The sequence below is a fragment of the Nannobrachium achirus genome (genome assembly GCF_963921795.1).
Source record: "Nannobrachium achirus genome assembly, chromosome: 15".
Lineage (NCBI taxonomy): Eukaryota > Metazoa > Chordata > Actinopteri > Myctophiformes > Myctophidae > Nannobrachium > Nannobrachium achirus.
The window spans coordinates 7,672,103-7,694,755 of record NC_137822.1 but is presented as its reverse complement, the minus strand read 5'-3'; the positions used below and the strand labels follow the sequence as shown (position 1 = coordinate 7,694,755).

The following is a 22,653-nucleotide window of genomic DNA, read 5'->3' as shown; positions in this document are numbered from 1 at the left end:
ATTTGAGTTGACTGTATTCCAAAGGCCTCTGTGCTAGGCCTCCTGACACGTCTACAAGTTCATAACGGTTTCGCAGCACAACACGTTGTGACCTTGTACTTGTAGGTGGTCTATTTTCACAGAACGATAGCCTCAGAACATGGATTCAAGTGGTTAAAAAGGTTAATCGAGGAGTTAAATATCCAAAGGTTTTTTCTTACGCTGGCTCCCTGTTCCTTCCTCCTCCTCTCCTCGTCCTGTGGTCGTCTCTGCTTCTTGGACAGAGAGTCTGCGAAGCCGTCCGGACTGGGAACTCCACCCCCCGCGTCCCCCTCGACTGCACAAAACACAAGCAGAAAGTCAGTTAGCAAAAGGTTTATATTCGACATGCATGAGTTTAACTTTGGAACTAGCCGATGAATCAAAACACCCCTAAATAATAGTGATTCAACTGGGGATGTAAAACAAGTGGCATTACCCCATTCAATACGGGAAAGCATCCGTGTCATTTTAGATTTTGCTTATGTAAACTAAATATCGTTGCAGTCGGGCAGAAACCTCATGTCCACTTTTTGTAAATTAACGACCCAACTTGATCAGACTACAGCATCACACAAAAGCATCAAAAGTAGCAGATCTACAAACTTGAAAGAAAGGGACGCATTTTGTGCTTCTAGATCTGGTACTTTTGATGCTTTTGAATTAGAAACCTGAAAAGGAAAATGTTTGGTTTCCCCCTCGACAGAGACAATAAATAAATAAATAAATAGACGTTTTTCAGAAAACTGCTAGGTGTTTTTTTCGGCCTCAGGTCTAAATGGGTTAAGGGGTACCAAGTTATTGAACAGGTTTGCTGGCTTACTTGGGTAGCTGTTGAGGTCGTACTGGGACAGTGGCTCAGCCATGTCAGACTTGACAGAGACTGGCTTCAGGTCCTTGTCCAGCTTCTTTCCAGAGGGTTCCATGGGCTCTCGCTCCTCAGACTGCTCGACGCTGTACACACAACTCGACTCGTCTGGGGACCTGTTTGGAGACAAGAGACCAAAACAATGCTTTGAGTCTGGGAGCCACAGTTTTCACTGTATTGGAGAACTCACATTTGAAATCTCGGATCACAACACTTCCGGTGCGCAGTGGGGTCAATAGCACCCAGACGTCTTGCGATAACGGCGGCGCCCGGTGGGAATAGACTGTTTAGTGACAAGAGGCATTATGTACGACAGGCATTTACTAATAAAATAGATTTCCGAGCGGAGAAATAAGCGCATTAACAATATAACCAATCGCTCCTGTTTGGAGCCGTGGTCGGGTAGGGAGAATGGACAAGATTGTCTGTTATGGGGGAAAAAAACACCTGGACCACCTTTTGGGGAGATAATAACGGTAAGATTACTTTCCCATCCGTAATTGTCCTGTAAAAAAACGTTGTGAACGGTAGACAAGCCTTGGTTCTGGTCACATACGGAAATCACAGAGGCATGTGTTCTGAAAACCTAGGTTAACGACTAAGGCCTCCTTTACTATTGTGTATTGAAATAAAATAGCAGATCTACAAGCTCACAACGCACCGCAACGTTTTGTGCACCACATGATGGCACATATCCCAGTATAATGCAGACATTAGACTCTCACTGAGTCTGCAACTATTTAACTGTTGATATAGATTGGACAGTTACATTCTAGAAATAAATGTCTCAAGTCCATATCAAGAGGAAAGGCGTGTTTGCCAACTAGTGCAAGGAGGATTAATGATGAATGACATGCTGATTTCTAAACTAGCCAATATAAACAGCAGAACTGAGACAGACAATACATTATTAGTGTGGTTGCTATAGGCAACACTATGGTTCTTGATCTGAGAATGATTTGCCAGTAAAGTGAACCTGTATTTTGTTAACCTTTTGACTGATGTTATCCAACATCCTAGTATCCTAGTATCCTAGTATCCTAGTGCAAGGAGGATTAATGATGAATGACATGCTGATTTCTAAACTAGCCAATATAAACAGCAGAACTGAGACAGACAATACATTATTAGTGTGGTTGCTATAGGCAACACTATGGTTCTTGATCTGAGAATTATTTGCCAGTAAAGTGAACCTGTATTTTGTTAACCTTTTGACTGATGTTATCCAACATCCTAGTATCCTAGTATCCTAGTATCCTAGTGCAAGGAGGATTAATGATGAATGACATGCTGATTTCTAAACTAGCCAATATAAACAGCAGAACTGAGACAGACAATACATTATTAGTGTAGTTGCTATAGGCAACACTATGGTTCTTGATCTGAGAATTATTTGCCAGTAAAGTGAACCTGTATTTTGTTAACCTTTTGACTGATGTTAGCCGGGTTGTAGGGCCGGATGTCTTGGACAACATAATGTCCAATCAGACAGGATTGGTCATGCTTTGCTTGACATCACAACATACGTACATTATAGACAGAATTCATTGCCCAGAGGATTCGTCACATCGGTGCAACCACTTGCAATTTCCCAGAATTGCACCGTTCAAGTTTGATCATGCTTCCGTCTAATGACTCATACAAACGGCAGGTTAAAAACAGCCTACGGGTAAAAAATGAAAAGAAAGGGAACTCCATTCAACCAACCTTCTGCAAGGAGCTCCACCATTCTGCCAGCTGTCGCGCGGGTTATTATCTGCCCGCGTCATCCTGCTCCCCTCCAGCAGGGGGGGCTCTCCCTTCCTGTTCTGCCGCTCCACCAGGGGCCGCTGGCTGGAAAAGCTCCTTTTGGAAAGCTCCCTCTTCTCCCCGGAGTTCGGCTCGCCGCCGTGTCCCCCAGAGTCCGAGGGAATGTCCCCGTGTCCCTGCTGCTGCTGCTGCTGGCCGCCTCGCTTCTCCCTCCAGTCTCCCAAGTCGCTGTTTTCCGAGCCGGTGTCCCAGTCCTCGGCCTGGCCGTGTTGGCCGGAGGAGCGCCCGCCCGCGTACTGACCGCTCGGCCAGCCCTCCTCTCCGGCGGCTTTGGAGCGCCCCGGCCAGGGGTTGGTGAAGTCGCCTCCGTTGATGTACTCGTCGCTGGTCCAGTGGCCCGAGCCGGGCTCGGCCTCCTGCCGCAGGCGGCGGAAGCGGGGGGGCTTGTCTTGGCGGGGCGGCCGCCGCCTCCTCAGGGCCTGCCTGTCGGGGTTGTTATCGCTCTCCAGGTAGTACTCTCCTCCCCCGCGCTCCTCCGTGCCATTCTCCATGAAGGGGCTGTTGAACTTGGGGGTGTACTTCAAGGGCTCTTGCTCGGCGGGGGGCGCTCTGCGGGAGTAAGCGGTCTCCGCTCCGGGGCCGTAACCGTTCTCTTGCAATGGACCGCTTCCACTACTGCTGAACTGGGTCCCTCTGCCCCTCCAGGTGGAGATGTCCCTCGGGCCCCCGAAGCCTCGACTGTAGCCCCCGGTGGTGTTCGTGGTGTTCAGTCTGGGAGGCAACGTGCGTCCTCCAAAGCCCCTACTGTGGGTCTTGGCCTGGTCTCTGGCATCAATGGCTGCCTGGTCATCTGTGTAGACTTTGTTGGACCTCCAAGAGTCCCTGTCCGCCTTGCGGACCTCTCCAGCCTCGGCGTAGCCCTCTCCGTTTTCTGAGCCTTTCTGGCGGCGCCTCTTCGGCAGCTCCTCGTACTCCGAGGTCTCGCTCATGGTTTCGCTGACGTTCCGCCTCCGTGGCTTCCCCCTCTGGAGGTCCTCCACCTTGACAAATTCCCTGATCGGCCCTCTGCCTCCTCTCCCCACCCTCTGGCCCCCGCTGCTGCTGTTGTTGTTGTTGTTATAACCCCCGCGGAAGTTGTCTCCGCCTCTGCCACCCCGACCTCCTCCCCTGGAGCTGAACTCTCGGAAGCCGCCCCTGGAACGCCCTCCTCTGCCCGCTCCCCGGGCCCCGGCGAAGGCCTGCTCCTCGTCGATGAAGATCCAGTTGTTGCGACGGGGCGCCTGGGTCTCCCGGCTGTCTCCCTGGCTGTCCCTGGACGACTGGCTCTTGCTGCTGTCCCAGCCGCTGTCTTTGTGGGAGTCCTCGCTCTGCGTGCTGACGGGCCTCTCTGGTTTGGCTGGAGCCGGCGGCGGCAGTGGCTGAACGGGCTTCTCTTCAGGCTGCTTCTCGACAACGGCAGGCGAGGCCGACCGCCTGTTGCCGATCGGTTGGTTGTCTTTCTTCAAGTCGTACACGTTGGTGAGGACTTCCTTCTCCAGGCGGTAAGGAACCGGCTTCTCCTCTGGCTCAGGCTTGGGTTTCTCGTTCTCCTTGTCCTCCACTTTGAGCGCTTTGAGCACTGGCTTTTTAATGGGCCCAGTCCTGCGGATCAGCGTGCGCCCGCCAGTCTCAGACGGCTGGCTGACACTGCTGCTGGAACTAGAGACGGGCTCGGACCACTGGCCTTGGACTCCACCGAGTCCCCCGTCTTTTTTCTGGCTTCCGTCCCTTCTCCAATTGTCTGTGGAGCCATCGAAGGCCTCGTTGCGAGGCTCGGGCCCGTCTTTCAGGTGCTTGTCTCTGGGGTCCTGCTTGTGGTAGTCGCCTTCGGCGTGCTGCTGCTGGGGGTGGCTCTGAACGGTGGTGAGCAGGCCTTGTTCGTGGTGGTGGTGGTCCCTGTCAGGGCCGCGGTTCTGCTGGTAGCCCTGCTCCTCCGAGGGGTGGTCCAGGCACTCAGTGGCCCTCTCTTCATAAGACTCCCGCTGGGAGCAGCCCAGGTCACCTCTGGGGAAAGAAAACAGGTGAAAACAGAGATTAAACTGGGCGCTGTAAGTGACTATCATTATTATTCAGTTTTTGAGTGGTGCTCCAGGAAACAGCTAAGCTCCCACATCTGGCTTCGTCCGGGCTCTGAAGTGTGGCCTACATCTTGGCTCAAGGCACTGCTCACTTCACACTAGGTGTGATTTTTGTACAAAATAAAAAAAATGTACTTTTTTGTTAAAAGGTTTAAGCTCTATATTCTGATAGCAAACATTGCTATAAACAGTTCGTTCACCAACAGGGGTCTCCCAGTCTCCAGCTCTTTTAAGTGGTTCACAGATTCTTTCACGGCATGTTTAGTTTGTGAACTACCTGTCGTCTGGCTGGCCGCTGGTGTCCGGGCTCTCATGCTGTCTCTGGTAGGGTGGGGTGAAGCTGCGGAGGGGGTAGCCATCCTGGCTCCACACGGGGTAAGGCTCAGTGGAGGGGGCCCTTCTCTCCTGGTGGAGGCCAGGGTGGCAGCCTTCATCAGAGCCAGGGCTGCTGAGGTGCTCCTGGTGCAGCACGGGCTTCATCATTCCTGTGCACAAAACACACGTTTATTTCTTTACACTTTGAGCAAAATGTACAAAACTGATGATCAAATCAAATTAAACTACAGAGCACATAAAGGATTTTTTTTCTTCTTTACAAAAGGGGTTCCTATTGTTTTAGCCATTTTAGCGATTGATTCCAAGTGGTTAAATATGTTTTTTTAGAAAATAAGCTGGCGATTTCTTCATTACCGTATATCCAATACTAGCCCCCATAAGTCACATGTGCTCATGAAAGATCACGGTGCATCTTGGGAATGGGAAGGAATACGACTTTGTCAAGTTTGAGAAGTCCTGGGTTTAGAAGGCCTTTGTCAAAATCAGTCCTCAATCAGTCTTTAATGGGTTAGGCCAGTGCTCACCTGACGAGTGCACAGCGTTGGGATAGTAGTCCACAGGAGACCGGCCCTGGGCCATGCGCGGATCCATGAAGGGGGGCATCATCATCCAGCGGGGGTCAAACCCCAGCACGTGTGGGGGGTAGTAGCCCCGCTGGGGGTGGCTGGAGCCGGTGGGGGCGGAGGGGTGACCCGGCTGCTGCTGCCAGTGCTGCATCTTGTACGCTTGTTCCTGAAGAAGGGGAACAGAATGGGTAGAAACCTCGTTATTAACCACATGAACTCCCAGCGACCATATTCTGGGCATGCCACAAATAGGTGAACCATCTAGTATTAGTAGTTATTTTTGGTTGTAAAAGTGTGTTGCCTAATGCCTACTGCATTTTTTATTGTATGTATAACACTGGGTGTATACAAAAAGAAAAAGATAAAGGAAACCATTGCAAAGATGTAAACGGTCAGCTTCAACATGAATTGCTATCAGGGAATCATTGCAATACATATTGTAAAAATAAAACATAGGCAAACATTCTGCAAAAAAGGAAAAAAAGGGGAGAAAAGGATGAACATTCTGCAAAAAAGAGTATGTTCAACTAAAATATATACTGGTCAATAAACATAGTCAAACAAGTTCATATTACAAATAGTGAACATTGTGTTCTAGCACTGCAATGTCAACAGACTGACACTTCATTCACAATGTTCTCGGAATCAGAGGAGCGGCGTGTTCGCTGCACCGCACCGTTGTGACAAAAAGAGAGGCGAGCCAGGAGACTCAGGCTACCGGTCAACCTTCTATTCCTAGTTTCACATATGGTCATGAAATGTGCGTTGCGACTGCAAGAATAACACCACGGATACAAGCCGCATCACTGGGTTTTGCGCAGACGGTGGCTGGCATCTCCTCTGGGGACGACGGGAGAGACTGCTTGTGTAGAAAGGTTGAGGTGGTTCCTGCCTGCCTCCCCAGGGAGACATGGCACAGGCACTGCCGGCTAGGAAGACCAGATGATATATCTCTCCAAGCCGTTCTGGGAACGCCTCGGGATCCCCCGTTCAGAGCTGGCCAACGTGGCCAGGGAGAGAGAGGCACGCCTGGGGTTCTCCGTTGGAAACGCTACCTCCACCACGCGACAAGATGGATGCTATAGTTGCTGTCGGGGCGGGAAACCTCCCATCTCCATATTTTAGCTTTGTGTTTTGTCGTAAAGTATTGTATGGATGACTTTCATACTACAGCGTCACACAGAAGCATCAAAAGTAGCAGATCCACAAGCCTGTAGATCTGCTACTTTTGCAGTTTTTTTTACTACCATTTGAATTTGTTTCAGACATGAGGTTTCCACTTGACAGAAATTATATTCTGCTATGGAACTAAAGATCTAAAGGTCTTTTTAATGTCATGGCCGTTACACAATTGTAACGCCAGCGAAAAACATGAGCAAACAAAACTTCAACCATGATGTGTGAGATGAATTCTAAGCTTATTATAAACACAACCATCATTGTTGAGGAGAAGCAGGTGCATGTCACTTCAGCTAGCTTCACGCCCAGTTGAGTCCATTATTAAACTTATGGGGGATTTATTATTTGTGCGTCTGATCATTAATCATTACCGGGCTTGTGATAGCTACAGATGTGACATTCAATTGAATACACAGTATAAACCCTGAACACTCACATAAAAACACCCCATGCTTCATAAATAGGGCTAAAATTAGGAAATCATTTTAGATTGATTCATTATATAAAAATAAAAAAAGGGTGATTGGATTAAAAAAAACAAAAAACAAAGTATGACTATTCACCAAGAATGTAATCCATAGCTGCAGCTGTACCTTAAATTACCCAATAAAACCAATTGTAATCTCACTGAAAGTTTATCGGTCTGATTGGCATGTGCAGTCCCACACCAAGGGAGCCATTCTGCAGTAGGTCGTCTATCTACACTAAAACATGGCAGTCATGTTTGTGCTGTCAGCGCACCAGAGTCATGAAAATGTGTTGTCCCTACTTGCTTGCAAAGAAGCATTCCCAACTCATTTCATTTATATTTTGACCATGCACCTTGTCGGCACTGTGACTTCTTGTCAGACTTGTGTTTCCCCATCCTTCTTTCCTCAACTTTCACCTTGAGAACTCATCTTGAAACCGAATAATGTTGGGAGCTTGTACAAGAATGTAAATTTAAGACCTTTAAGGTTCTGACTGATGTTCTGATGAGAATAAAAGTTCAGATTGGACTGCATTGGCTAAAAGAAATTGAGGCCAATTGATGTCAAGATGCATTTAACCACTAAACCCTATACAGGCCACGCCTGTGTCGTCTCTCCTGAGACAGACACACCCCAAGTGTATTGTCATTTTAAAAGTTTAGGGGCCCACAACAAACACCCCACCTCATAAAATGTTTTTAAAATGGTGTTTAGCTCTCCTATCCATTTGGTGATCTTTTTGCTATCAGCCATTAATCAGACTTTGCGCTTATGTGCCAAGTTCTGCTAACCAACATCAAGCAGAAGCCCATTGCTCCCTTCAACTCTTGGTCATCTTCCCTTACAGAATGGCCCCTTAACCCCTAAGGAATTACATTGTAATTGTTTTATCACTTTTATTTGCAATTTAAAAAGGTCATTACAACCACATTGTCCAGTTTAATTTAATCTCCTTGCAATTATTGTAAAAAAAAGAAAAAAGATGGCATACACGCAGTGATGCAAATAAACAGAAAAAACAACAAAAAACAAGGAAACAACATTCATCCATACATTCAAAGACATTAATATATGTATGCATACAAATATGAAGACATTAGGTCTGCAACAGTTATCGAACAATTAAAAAGAAAAATCGATTTAAATAAAATAATAAAAAGATTTAAAAAAAGATTTGTTTCACAATCACTTTAGATAACATCATTGGCTTCTGAAGAAACAGTTTCATTTGCATGTCACTTCAGCTTTGCATGCAAGGGTAAAATCTTTCGATATAGGATTCGCAACAAAAATTCTCCATGCATTCACGGCTATACGGGGTGAGTGATTGATAGAAGGAAAAAAATGCAATTTCCTTTGAATACAGTAGCATAATTGGACCGCCAAGTCAAATAGGGCTGCAACCGTTAAGGGACTAATCGAAGTGAAGCATAGCATTATAGAAAAATGACATGCCTTTCAAGTCTTTCACAATTTAAATATTAAAAAAAAACTTAAAAATGTGCTTCTTGATTATTCAATTCATCTGAAAAAAGTGAATCGATAGAATAATAAAGAAAGTAACAGATAGTTGCAGCCCTATAAGACACAACTAGGTACATGCATCCACCTATATAGTTTAACCGTCTCCAATTCAACAATAAAAAAAAATTAAAACATTTAAGGTGGGTGTTTGTGCAGAGGTTGTAGGCATTAGATTGTCATTAGGACATTGGGGTGGGTGTTTGTGCAGAGGTTGTAGGCATTAGATTGTCATTAGGATATTGGTATGGGTGTTGTGCAGGGGTTTGTAGGCATTAGATTGTCATTAGGACATTGGGGAGGGGTTTTGAAGGGGTGTCACCAGGCCCTCACCTGCTGCTGGTGGTGGTGCTGCTGCTGTGGCTGCTTCTGAAAGCGGGGTGTGGCGGGCTTAGAAGGCTGATGCCCGCTGCCGTCGCCCAGCGGTGAACCGGGCTCCTGTCCGTCCTCCTCGCTGCTGCGATAGGCAGAGAAGACGGGCTCCTCCCGGTAGTCTGGGAGTGGCGAGTGGGTGCCCTCGTTGGGATCTGGAAGGAGGGACATCGTTGGACCGTTAACAGCTGTGCATTCTTCATTTATTAATGACATAAATAGGCCAATGTACAATTCAAGATGTTTTGGTTTATATTAAACAATTCAACCATACAAGATCCATCTTTTAAAAAAAAAAAAAATTGTGTATAAAAGTAGAAAATGCCATAGCACCACAAAACACTGACAAATTCACACTGACTTCACAACTCAGACTTCAGAAGGTTGACATTTCTGTATCGTTTCTGCATTTCTGAATCCTTGTTTTGAGTGGTCTAAGGTAATATTGTAATATTCTTTTAAATATATATATTTTTAGATGAATCTGTATATATTTTTCTACAAGATCACGTGTTGCGATGAGACACGCCGTGAGCATTTAGAAAGCCATGCAAGCTGAGCTACAAGTTTGTGAGCCCATCGTGACACCTAGTGAGCTTGTAGATCATCCATTATATACATTTATATATAACAGTCATCTATTCTAAGGCTTCTCACCTTTTGCAGTGTACTGCCAGCTCTCCCGCTGGGGCTTGCTTGGCTCTCGGTTGGGCGACAGCGAGGGGTCTTCGTTCTCCGAGTCCTTCGGGCACTCGTCCGTCTTTGACGTCTGCCGCTCGGGCTTCCCAAACTTCTCGTCCAGCTTCTTGAGCTTCTCGGCGCAGGCCGCCAGCCTCTCCTCGCGGGCACGGCGCTCCTCCTCCTCGCGGCGCCGGCGGGCCCGCTCCACGGCCTCCGACAGCTCGGCCGACACAAACTTGGCCCTGGGGGGAGCCTGTGCCTGTGCCTGTGCCTGGCGCTGGTGATTGTCCTGGTCGTCCGAGAGCTCGCCCTGGTGGGCCGGGCCGGACCCCGAGCTCTTCTGCTGGGTCTGAGGACAGAACAGAACAGAGGTATGTTATGTTTCAGTTGAATAGATTGGCGTTTCCTAGACTGAGAAAGCATGTGACATACCAGCTAAACGATGAACCTAGCATCTTGGGGTGAGGCACTGCACTGTTCTTTCTGCACTCAACCATACATGGATTAAGTTGCTCTCAATAAGAGCAGTCTGGATAAATGCCAAATTTGTAAATTGTAAGTGTAGGCAGCAGTGAATTTACCAGCCAAAAGTGATGACACATATTCTCTAACATACCCCAAACCTATATCATTTGAGCTCCATTTGAATTACCTGGGTCTCTGCGGGGGGATATCTGACACTTGGCTTCCGGATGGGATCAACACCAGCACGGTGGTGTGGATGATAGGTGTAGGGCTCCTCCTCGGGGGTCTCCTGGGGATACAGCCCCTCACCTGGGGAGGGCTGGCGCTCACGCTGGTTCTCTCTCGCCCTCTCCCACTCCGCCCTGCAAACAAACACACACAAACAATTTAAACATGAGGACCTTTTGTTCCAAAGTGTTCCCACATTCCTTTGATCAGCACACACACAAAGGCCGGGCGGCGGTCTTTTCAAACCCTTTAGAGATAAGCAATCTCACCACATCTTATTCTTTTCACCGTGTTCGTCTTCATCGTCACTGAATTTGAGTTTCTCGCCGTAGTCAACTTCTTCATGAATCCCTGGAACAAGAAAACAGATCATTTTAAAATGCTGAACAATTCAAATAATGAGACTAAAAAGATACCCATGTTATAATCCACCCGTCCACCACATTTCTCATACTCAAGGCTGTGCATACACATGGAGTGGAATAAGATCCACTTGGTAAACTTACCTAATCTCTGAATAAACAAATTTGGCAGAACGGTATTGTATGGAAGTCACAATAAACAGAATCTGCATTTAATTTCATATTTAACTGTAGAAAGGCTTCCAGAGCATTACGAATTTGTCAATCTCTTAACTGTCCATTTCAGAAGATAAGTCAAAGAATTAAGAACTTTTTAAAAATTGCTGCTGCCAAATCAAAATGTTCCATATTGTCCTTACCGGCCCATCCGTCCTCAGTGTCAACATCAAGCTCATCCAGATCCTTCAGGTCTTCCGGGTTGACGATGGCTGGCCGTGAAGGTCGCTCAGCCGGACGGCGGATGGGTTGAGACTGAGAACCGAGGCGCGGCGAGGCCCGGCCGAGGCGATTCTCTCTCCTTACTTCACCGCTAAAAACAAAAAGGTGAGGGGGAACAGGTGAATGAACTGGAAGAAGATCTGCTTGAGATTTTAGATCAGTTTAGATCACACCATTGTACGACAAAGTACAGAATAGGTCAATGGTTAAGCAGACTAACCGGCTTTAGTCAATTATAAAAAACAAATACATTTTGGCACCAGTGGCTGTTAACGGAACTTACTTGACAGACTCTGGGTTGGTTACGTTCTGCCTGAAGCTGGGTCTGTTGTCAAAGCGGGCTGGGGCCACCACGGTGGTGGGGACATGGGGGACATGGTCGTTGGTTCCTGGGGCCTCACGGGTGTCTTTGGAGCACATCTGACGGAAGACAGAGCAGACACTCATTTATTCATTACATCTATATTAATAGTCTCAACAGCCTTCACAATGCCATCATTAAAAGAGTACTCCTGCTAACTGCCTTTACGTAGAAATGTAATATTAACTCAACGTTGCAGTCAACCGACCGTCACCCAACGCCTGATGAACATCAGTTGATCATAACGTAGCAATGATTTACTTTAAGCCTAGCATTCCTATTCCGGAGAGGGGGGAGGGCATTCACAGAAAATAGCACATCTACAAGCTCTCATCGCAATACGACTAGTTGGTGAGGTTGTAGATCAGCCATTTTCCAATAATAGGTGTTTCAACATAAATTGAAAATGCTTCTCTGGGGGTGAGGAACAGTTTAAACCAGTGGTCCTCAAAGTGGGGTCCAGGGACTCTCTGGGTTCCTTTTGGGAGGTCTAAATTGACCCTTACAAGTATGCAACTCTGACAGTATGGAACCAAATGGACCAGTTAAAGGACAACTCCGCCCTAAATCACTTCTAGGCTAATTTTCCTACTTATATTGATCCCAAAAGACTGTCCATGGGGTCTATTAGGCACAAATGCCCCTGTTGTCCAGTTTCCCCAGCAGAACCCAGCAGCTCTCATAGCATAGAGTTGAGTTTATAAGCCTATCGCTTTTACACTATTTGTTGTGTTCAAAAGTGATTTTCTTTTTTCATGAATGTGTTACTAGTTGTCATTACAAACACATCCATGCCTTGGTTGTCCCACACAAGCCATCACAATCTCATAAATAATGTTTTGGGGTGAGCATTTGGCATAAGTGCCAATCAAAGTGACTGCACTGGCCTATCACAGGGCATCTTTTCCGGGACTTGGCAAAACCCATAACATCTATTTAGCAGAGTGTGATGGCTTGTGTGGGACAACAATGACATGGATGTGTTTGTAATGACAACTAGTAACACATTCATGAAAAATGAAAACACTTTTGACCACAACAAATAGTGTAAAAGCAATAGGCTTATAGTCTCCACTCCATGCTATGAGAGCTGCTGGGGAAACTGGACAACAGGAGCATTTTGCCTAATAAACCCCATAGACGGTAATTTTGGATCAACTAGCCCTTACCCGTTCAAAGATATGAGCTCCAAAATGATGTGCAGTGTGTGGGTTATGGGATGTGCACTGTGCACACAGTATATGAGGGATGGAAAGTAACTTTAACTGGTGCTTGCATGATGTAGGAGCATCAATGTAAGAAACCAGTTTCGTTTAATGGCTACAGAGATACTGTCCCCCCCCCCCCACACACACACACACACACACACACACACACACAGTTAAACATTTTGCCTCAAGCTAGATGCAGAATAGATGTGCCTCATGCTAGATGCAGAATAGATAGTAGATACACCATAAAAATGCTAATATACAGCATACGATTTGTGAAAGTGACAAACGGGCTTCACAGTTATGTCAGGTGTGTTCATATGCTTATGGTGATGCGATTTCAGATCAATTGCTCCAGCCACTGAGGAGAAACGCTGTGACAGACAGACAGACAGACACTCACTCAGACATTCGCAAAATTATAGTATAGATATAAGTAGGAAAATGAGCCTAGAAGTGATTTAGGGCGGAGTTGTCCTTTAAGGGGAGACCTTGACATTTCAAAAGTTTGAGAACTACCGGTCTAAACTATAGTACTTACAAATGCAGGCAGCATGTCGTGGTAGACGGCCGTGGGGGTGCGGTGGAGCTGGTTCTGCAGGGGAGTGGGTATGGTGGTCCTGCGGACAGGCTGGGCCGGTCGCAGGCTGATCTCCTTGGGTTCTGGGAGCGGGGACTGGGCTGTGACCGCGCTGGAGGAGGAGGTGCTGGTGCTGGTGCCAGGGCCGGCGGCGCCGGTGGCAGAGGCAGGGTGAGATGAGGGTGGAGGCGTGGCGGCGGTCTCAGCCATGGCACTGAGCTTGCCCTCGGGGTCGGAGGGCAGGCCGAGTGGCAGGGACGAAGGTTGGAGGTTCCTCCCACCCCCCTCCCTCCAGCTGGTCACATCTGGGAGAGGGAAGCAACAGTGGACATTTAGACTTAGAATAAAAACTAATTACACTTTTTTTTTGTAACTTAAAATTTTTGTTCAAGCACTAGACTATTTTGGGCATGTCATTATAGACGAAAGCTTTCTCGATTCTTAAAATTTTGTTCAAGCACTTCCCTATTTTGGGCATGTCATTATAGACGAAAGCTTTCTCGATTCTTTAAAGTAGACCTACAAGCTGTTGTAGTTGTAGAGAAGGGCCAATTACTGCTGATGCATAATGAATGATGTTGGGCAAAAATAGAACAAGACTGGGTTCAATAAACGCTTCCCATCGATCTCAGACGTCATGTGGACAGTCTATGACGGCAGTTGTCAGGGACGTGCTGGCTGCTGGGCCCCTGATTCAGCCTGGGAAAAAGAGTTGGAGGCCCTCATTGCACGCTATGGAGAGAGATCTCTCTCTATAGCACTGCTGCTACTCAAAGATTGTGCCATTTCAGATCATGACAAGTGACAAGCCAGTGGGCCAATTACATGAGTTATATTTTGTTGTTGTCGGGTGGAAACCTTTTGTCCAAAACCGTTTGTTTTGTATTTATCATTTTAAAAATGATTTAAACTAGTGAAAACAGCCGATCTACAAGCACACAACGCCTCGCACCGCGAGGCGTTGTGTGCTTGTAGATCTGCTGTTTTCACTACTTTCGTGCAAACAGTTTAATTTTTACTTTTGTGCAAACAGTTTAACTTTTTCCTAATGGCCGGCCTGGACCGGCCGGGAATGAACCGGCCGTTCTGGAGTTGTCCCGCTTTTCCCAATGGCCAGCACGTCCCTGGCAGTTGTCTATGACCATCGACTGACATTTACTTCCCAGCGTGACAGAGTGGCTGTGAAAAAGTCTAGCAGCTAGACTCTAGCCCATGATGTCACCTATGGCCAGAATCAGGTAATCAGAGCCCATTTGACTTCCATCACAAGTGATGAAAAACAGTAAAAGTTGTGCTAAAATGAGCACGATTCTACGATACCAAAGCATTCAAGCATCTAGGTAGGTCAGCCCTTCTATGAAACGATAAATCAACAATATTTCCCCCCATTGTCTTGTCAAAACCTACTCTGGGGGCGGAGGCTTGGTCCGGGCCCATACGACGGATCGAAGGCGCTTTTTTCCTTGACAGCCTTGTCCTGTTCCCCAGCTGCCTTCAGCGTGGGAAATTCCTCGTGAGAGAAGGGCTGAAGTCGGTTTGAGGCCCTTGAACCTGCAGTTGCCATGGCAACAGGCATCGAAGGGAAAAAAAACAAAATGTCAGGCTGACGCAAGTAAACAGACGCAGTGTTGCAAGCATCATCAAGGTCAGGGACCACAAGAGTGTAGGCACAGTAGGGGTTTAACAATTAATGAAACGAATAGATTTAGTCGATTATAAAAGTAATTGATAATAGCTTAAAGATAATCAATTAATAATCAATACATTTTGGCCATATCTTTATAGGCGAGAAGATCATGAAAATAACAAATTTACAAGCTGATGCTACACATTGTGAGCGTGTAGGTGTCCCATGTTTTGGGACTACAAACTATTTAATCAGATTAAATATCAATGTAATTTCTGTTTCAGTGCGTCAGAACACTATGAATGAATTAAGATGACTCACCACCTTGCTCGAGTGCCCTTCCATTTAGCTGGGCCCATTGCTTTGGTCCACCTGTGTTTGTGCTCTGTGGAAATCAAAGAGGACACGGTTACAAAAAGCAACAGTGTGATTTAAATCATAATCTTGTGGTTTTAAGCCCCATTTGGCTGACTAACCTCTACACCACCCTCAATGTGGAACAAACAGTGTTAGTGATATGAGCAACCCGTTCATAGTTCACATATGTCACTTTGACTAGCTAGCTTGCCATTTAGCCTGGCCACATCAGCATCTCTACGATCTGACGTGATACTAATGTCTAGCAACAAAGTCCTATACACGATTTCTAAAAAGCCAGCAGCAGCACAAATGTAAGCACATAAAGCCAGGTCTATCTAGGCATGGCCTAAACTGGAAAAAAGCCGAAGAAGCGGCGTCGCTTTGTTTCGGTCCCCCCTGTTTGTTTCCCCAATCCCTATTTTCTCAGTCCAACGTTGGACTAAAAGATAGATATACCAAACTAACTTTTCAAAGAAATAAGCAAAACTATGCCAAGGGATTGGTCCTAAAAGGGATTGGTCCTAAAATGATGTCCTTGAGCACAGGGAATTGTTTTAGGTTAAACCCGTTTTCGGTTTGGTAGTTCCGGCAAAAGTGTAGTCCGTCTAAGACTACAAAATGACGTAGGCCGTTTCCGCTCCTGGCCGGGTCAAAAGCCAGAAATTGGTAGTGATCCCAGGCTAGAGGTAGCTTAACTCATGCTAACATCGTGTACAGATCTAGCTGCTATTTTGGTGAAGAGGGAAAAAATGTGCGCACCAAGTACTATAGTGAGGCTTTAATCAACCTATGCAACCAACTTGTTCACATCTAGCTGCAGAGCAAATTGTTTTCTCTAAGCTCTGTGAATAGAGTTTAAGTACTCACTGGCAATTATACCAAAAAATGTGTTCTCAAAAAATGTGTTCTCATAAGAGCTTTAATTCCTTCTCTCTGTTGTGCACAAATAAATGACCAAGAGTGTTTTACAAAGGAACACTTGTGTAGGCTTGAATCCTTTAAAGCCAACAGCTTCACTGTAGGATTTGAGTTGCAAACATGTATCCCAAAATTACAGAACCGTTTCAAGCCAGTCATTATTTATATTTACCTACATATTTATGCCAGTGGAAAGAATAGATGTACTGTAGTTTCTCAACTGCACCAAAAACCAAGCTCATTCCATCCCTGATTAATTACAATGTCAGTGAAGTTCAATAAAGCCCTTCACACCCACATACCTCCTGGCTGGCTACCGCTGTGGGCTTCTGAAGATTGGAGACAGATTTCTGTAAAGCCAGCTGCGGCTGCAACTCCGGCAGCTGTGCTGTTGATGCAATAGTACTGGGGAGAGAAGGGGGGGGGAAAACAACGCCGTCAGAACATCAGCACATTAGGGCTGAACGATATATTGAATTCATGATCATGCTGTGATATGACAGATATGGCTGTGATAGTGGCACTGCTCTCTTTCACAAAGCCAATAATGTCAAAGGCCTGAATCACAGCGGATGTGCAGTGGTCACGGAACGCATTCAGTTTCACTTTGAGGAAGTTATGGCGGTGACATCTCTAAACCCAATGAACCCAAACATTATGATCCATCCAGTAAGAGCAGCTGCGCTGTAGGATTTGTATTCCAACTTAAGAGGCAATACATATTGACATCAGAATAAATGTTCCTGGGTTAATCGTTTGTGAGCAAACGTTACGGTTCAACACAGGGCCGATTCTACAAATGCCTTCTAAACCGGTGGTTCTTAGTAACTGCCAAACATGTTTACTTACTAGGAACCATACCAGCTTCTTTAGGTGAGTGTCTTAATGTTACCTACTATGGGATAAACCACCTATAAAGATGTTGAGTCTCTAAACAAGGACAATCTGACGTCATAAAAAAAATCAGATCGCCATATCAGTCTGGCCGACATATCGGACATTATTTGCCTTTTTTGGCGGTTGGTAATGGCAATTATCACCAATATGGGGTCCGGGCCCAAAAACATGGAATAGGTTGGGCTCTACTCCTCACCTCTTTTGATCTGGTTGTTCCTGCTTCTGTGCCCATCCTGTTCCGTCTTTGGGCACAATAAACACGTTGGGATCGTTTCCTTTGTTTTCAGACTTCAGGCTCGGCAGGTGAGCAGGTGGGGGCATGCGGCGGGCTGCAGCCACTTTGCCAAGACTCTGTAAGCCATGTCGCGGAACTACTGGGGTCAAATGGACAGAACAAGGGATATGGGAAGGAGAAATGGAGCGGTACACAGTATGAGAGCCTGTCCACATGTTCTATTAATTACATCATTTTGTTGTTGCAGAATAACAAAGCGTAGATTTCATCGTTGCCGCCAGGCAGAAACCTTGTGTATCTCCAATCCATATTTAATATTTTTGTAAATGAATACAAGAGCATTGTGCAAAAGCAGCTACCGGTACATTAGCCGATCTATAAGCTTACGTGTTGCATCGTGAGCTTGTAGATCTGTCATTTTTCCTCTTTTTGAAAGGTATTAACAAGAGCGTGTGACTGTGTGTGTGTGACTGTATTACTGTATTATTAAATATCTGGCAATTTCAACCAGCTTGTCAATACGGAATGCATTTCATTAAAGAAAACACGTGTGTGGCAACAGCAAGTAATAGTGATTATCAATAGACAGCATCTTACCTGTGGTTTTCTGAGTTTCTATTGACTTTCCCTTGTACTTGTCAAATAGGCTGAGTGAGGAATACTTGCTTTTCCCATCCTTGGACTTGGTTATTTGCCCCAAACGATCGGACATTGCGATGTAATGTCATCTAGTATGGAATTTTCTTTTTGCGCCGCTTTCCAAGTGCTTTCTGGTTCTGTCGAATGAGAAGAAAACCAAATCAAGCATGATGCAACAGCAAACAAACACAAAAACACACCCATGATATTTCAACCAAAAACCTGTTCTTTCAATATTACGAGCGAGATACTGTTTCTGCTATATTACGAGCGAGATTACAGATATTTGCTTATTCAGCTACAGCAAGTAATATAAAATACCTGAGACAAAAAAGACAACATTTGAGGACTCAAAACAATCACTCCCAAGTCATTTAACGGAAAATATAATGCAGCCAACCATGTGTAAAACACCGAGCGCAATGACTAATGAACCATCAGTCAAGATATCATTTCTTCTACAGACTTCAAATTAAGATCAATTAGAGCTATTATGCAAAAGACTGCCCTTCCATTCATGTGGGAGTATGAAACCCCAGGCAGACTGCCAGTGGCGTCTAGTGATGCACAGCCACAAACAGCAATATTTTAATAATACAAAAGGAGCCAAATGCCGGAGTGTTTTGGTCCAATAACTTTTCAGTTTGAACATATTCACCCACAAGAATCTGATGCTGCCCTGAGCCACCCAGAGCAGCGGAGCTCTATCTGGACCAGTGGTTCCCAAACGTTTCAGCTCGACACCCCAACTAGAGAAAATAGACGATCTACAGTGCACAGTCAAACATATGCGACATGTTTTGAGCTTATAGATCTGCCATTTTCACTACTTCTTGCATTTGTCCGACCAATAGATTGAGATTGCTTTGCCTCCACAAACCTTCCAACAAACATCTAGTCACCCATCACCCCCCTATACATAAACAGAATATTTGAAACAATTTTTCAATACTCATTTGCTGCAATATCGATACCAACTCTGCCTTCTATGAAAACAATGATTTTTTCCCCCCCTCACTCGGATATCACAGGCTACACAAACACCCGCCTCTCACTCAGCGCCTGTCTAGTTTGATACACTTAACAGCTTGAAGGTCTCGTCATGGTGTTATAGTTTGTGTGATTTGCCACAGTGAAAAACAGCAGCTGAATAATTCATATATCGCAGCAGAGTTGGCGTGGACATAGAACTGCAGGTGCAGACCCTGGGAAATGGTTTCGATGAGGGACCATCCGGTCAAATTGTGCCATCAATTTCTCCCTCATGCGCATAGTGATTTAACACATGAATATCGTACAGTGAACCTGGTCAGTGGTCACACAAGAAAAACATTGCCATTACATTCCGGCAAACCACAGCTCTGTTGAATGTTGACATTTGTGAACCTCAAATATGTTACATATCAAATCCGGTCCATGTGGGCTTAATCCCAGATTTGAAGTATAACAAGTATTAGGTGGTGCCATTTCAAATTAGATTCACTAGCACGAACACAGACCAAAATTCCATAACTGCCAGAACTCTGTGGTAGCCTATGATGGTGACGGCTTGTATAAGGCCATCTTCTTGACCATGTCTGGACCTGGTCTAACCCTGGTTTGACCTCCCAATGAATCACAAAGTGGACACTCTAAAAACAAGGCCACTGGGACGTTTTTAAGGCGAAGAAGTTGTATATCTATGGACCATTAAACATATACAATTGGGGGTGATTATGTCTAAGATTAACATAAACCAATATCAGGATCACCGAATCTATATGGCAGTCTTGGTCCAAGGCTACAGATGTATGTGATAGCCATGGAAAATATAACAGATGAAAATACCACACTTTGGAGGTGTGGCCCAAATGAATAAGGGTCATGCTCAACCATGCACCACCATAGTAAATAAGTTGGTCAAGTATCAGATCATTTGTGTGAAATGTTAGCTAACAATCTAACTATCTAACTATCATTTTACACTCTCAAGAGTTAAGATTATCATTAAACATCTGCATTACTTAACTTACAAGAAATCTACACAATTAGAGAATGTAGAATAATTGATATTTTGATCAACGTTTGCTGTCATCTCTCCTAACACATCAGTACAGCATGGAATTGTGGACAAGTCATATCCAACCACAACGAAATATTCAGTCTTGGGTCTGAGATGCTAAATCTAATCAAATGGTGGTCCGTGGCTCAAATGCCGAATAAATAATGGCCTTGATATGAAAAGGGGTGAAAACCACTGCTCTGTGCATTAATTTTACTATTTCTGGAGCAGCATCAGAACATTTTGATCTCGCCAGTCTAGACCCAGCTAGCTGTTACGTACCCACTGTCCGCCCCCTCCAACGATAAATGCTACATGTAATACAAGAAAGGGGGGCAAATTATGTATTGTATGCTAATAGGAAGCAACTACTTTATAAATCACGTTAAGGCGAGACAATTTGATTAACCTAAGCAGAGTTGTCAACCTCACCAAAGTTGTCATGGCTTAATTAAGGCGATAACAAGGTCCTTTGATGTTAGCAAGCCAGCCGAACTAGCTATACTAGCAAAAAATGGCTACACTTACAAATACATTCAACCACTTTACATTTTCCGTGGCCAAATACTTATATATTCTGGAGGTCCTTGACGTGAAAATGTTTGAGCACCAATGATCGTAGAAACAGCCTTTTCAGAAAACTGATTTTAGAAGACTTTGATTTTTTTAGAATCGATCTAGGGTCTCAATGGGTTTTTTAAAATCATGATGTAACATCAATTCTTCTGGTTTTATTTAGGTATAAAACCCCTTAATATGAACACCACAGAACACGGTTGCTAACGAAGCCTTTAGCTGCTCGCTAAACCACAGTAACACTACAAGTTCCTGAGCTGGAAAACCCAGAAAAATAACCCCTCAAACGGGCTTTCAAGCAGAGTACGAATAAAATGTGAATTTGACATTTTGTTTGTCCATTTTAAACGTGGTGCCCGAGTATAATACAATAACTAAAGGCGAGAACAAGGTCCGTTGATGTTAGCAAGCCAGAGCCGAACTAGCTAAACAAAAAAAAGAACTAGCAAAAATGGCTATGTAAACACTTACGGGCTGTTTATAGAAATAAAACCAGCATTTAGGAGGGCCAGAACGCATTGGGTGACTTTAAAAATGGACGAGGTAACATCTACTCTTGGGTTTTGTTTAGGTTTAAACCCCCTATGAACACAACGGAAAACGGGTTTAGCTTGCTTGGCAAAACTACACCGACACTACCAAGTTCCTGGGCTGGCAAATTACGAAAACTAAAGCCACAAAACAGGCCTTAAAAGCAGAGCACGAATAAAGTGTCAATGTTTAACATTTGTTGTCCCGTTTTTAAAACGTGGTGCCGAGTATATTACAATAACCATGCCCCGTGTACAAATAAAAACAACACACATTTACAACCGTTGTTTTATCATAGCGTTATGTTAGCTCGGGGAAGAAGACGGAGCCGATGGAAAAAAAATATATAGGACAAGACGATTAAAAATGGCTGCTGCCCCCCCTCCCCAGAACAAAGCAACAATAAAACTGGGCAGCCGAGAGGAGAGAATAAGGGCGAAAAGGCAGCTAAAAGAGCCCGCCGCGCGCGTCCCTAACTCACCGATTATGCTGTTTAAATCGTCTTCAGGTCAGTGGCAGTGATGTATTTCCACGATTTGCTGTTTCTTCGGAGGATGGACGGCGATTGTATCTGCCGAAGGTTGTTCCTTGGTCGGTGCAGAGTGTTGTTGCTGTAGGACCGCTCGGGCCTGGATGTGGATATGAAGCGTTTCTTCACCGGACGCGCCGTCATACGTCGATGCCTGCGGGGGGGAGGGGCCAGGGGGCTCTGGAAAAAAGGATGGGGATCTGGCGGCCCCTATTGGCCCGCACGTTAAACACAATGGTTTCTGATGTGACTGAAACTGACCCTAAACTTGTTTCTCAGACTTTTCGAGGTCCCCCCCTTAACTCTGGCAGTGTACAAAATCACAAATGGAACCAAATGAACCTGTTAGGGTTCATTTGGTTCCATTTGTATCACTGCTTATAGCCCATTTTCCACTGGCCCAACTCCACACCACTCCACACCACACCGCCCACTTGTGCCAGGTTTTCCACTACAAGGACCTGGGTAGAGTGGTGTGAAAGTGGTACTAAACAAGGTACTAAAAAGTATCCACTCTAGAGTAGGTCTGAGCTAGGCCAAACAGGGTCAAACACTTCATAATGACTGATCACTCACTGACTTTTCATTTAGACCACCAGGATATAGTTGTAATACATGATAATAGATTCTATTGTGTTATAACCACTATTATAATCTATTATAGTGTATTTTAATTATCATAGTAATACATTAATACTTTATAATGTATTATAATCACAGTTATAATCCATTACAGTGCATTAAAATTAGGATAGTTGTAATACAAATTTATATTGTA

The 22,653-nt window shown here is 45.1% G+C and overlaps 1 protein-coding gene across 6 annotated transcripts in view; it reads right to left on the bottom strand.

Moving 5' to 3' along the window:
• Positions 1-21,963, bottom strand: part of prrc2b (proline-rich coiled-coil 2B) — a 37,769-nt gene extending 15,806 nt beyond the window's left edge. For 5 of the 6 annotated variants that reach the window (XM_080742479.1, XM_080742481.1, XM_080742483.1 and 2 more), the window contains exons 1-18: positions 21,828-21,963; positions 18,157-18,335; positions 17,521-17,698; positions 16,730-16,832; positions 15,471-15,534; positions 14,930-15,073; positions 13,484-13,827; positions 11,654-11,790; positions 11,292-11,461; positions 10,840-10,921; positions 10,530-10,704; positions 9,854-10,226; positions 9,158-9,351; positions 5,613-5,820; positions 5,030-5,237; positions 2,594-4,678; positions 842-1,002; positions 201-316 (exon numbers count right to left, since the gene is read on the bottom strand). In XM_080742479.1, the coding sequence (XP_080598605.1) occupies positions 201-316; positions 842-1,002; positions 2,594-4,678; positions 5,030-5,237; positions 5,613-5,820; positions 9,158-9,351; positions 9,854-10,226; positions 10,530-10,704; positions 10,840-10,921; positions 11,292-11,461; positions 11,654-11,790; positions 13,484-13,827; positions 14,930-15,073; positions 15,471-15,534; positions 16,730-16,832; positions 17,521-17,698; positions 18,157-18,271 (4,857 nt within the window). In that variant the 5' untranslated portion in view covers positions 18,272-18,335; positions 21,828-21,963. The remainder of the gene's footprint in view (positions 1-200; positions 317-841; positions 1,003-2,593; positions 4,679-5,029; positions 5,238-5,612; positions 5,821-9,157; positions 9,352-9,853; positions 10,227-10,529; positions 10,705-10,839; positions 10,922-11,291; positions 11,462-11,653; positions 11,791-13,483; positions 13,828-14,929; positions 15,074-15,470; positions 15,535-16,729; positions 16,833-17,520; positions 17,699-18,156; positions 18,336-21,827) is intronic. The other variant, XM_080742480.1, reaches the window with a different exon arrangement.
• Between the last annotated feature and the right edge of the window lie 690 nt (positions 21,964-22,653).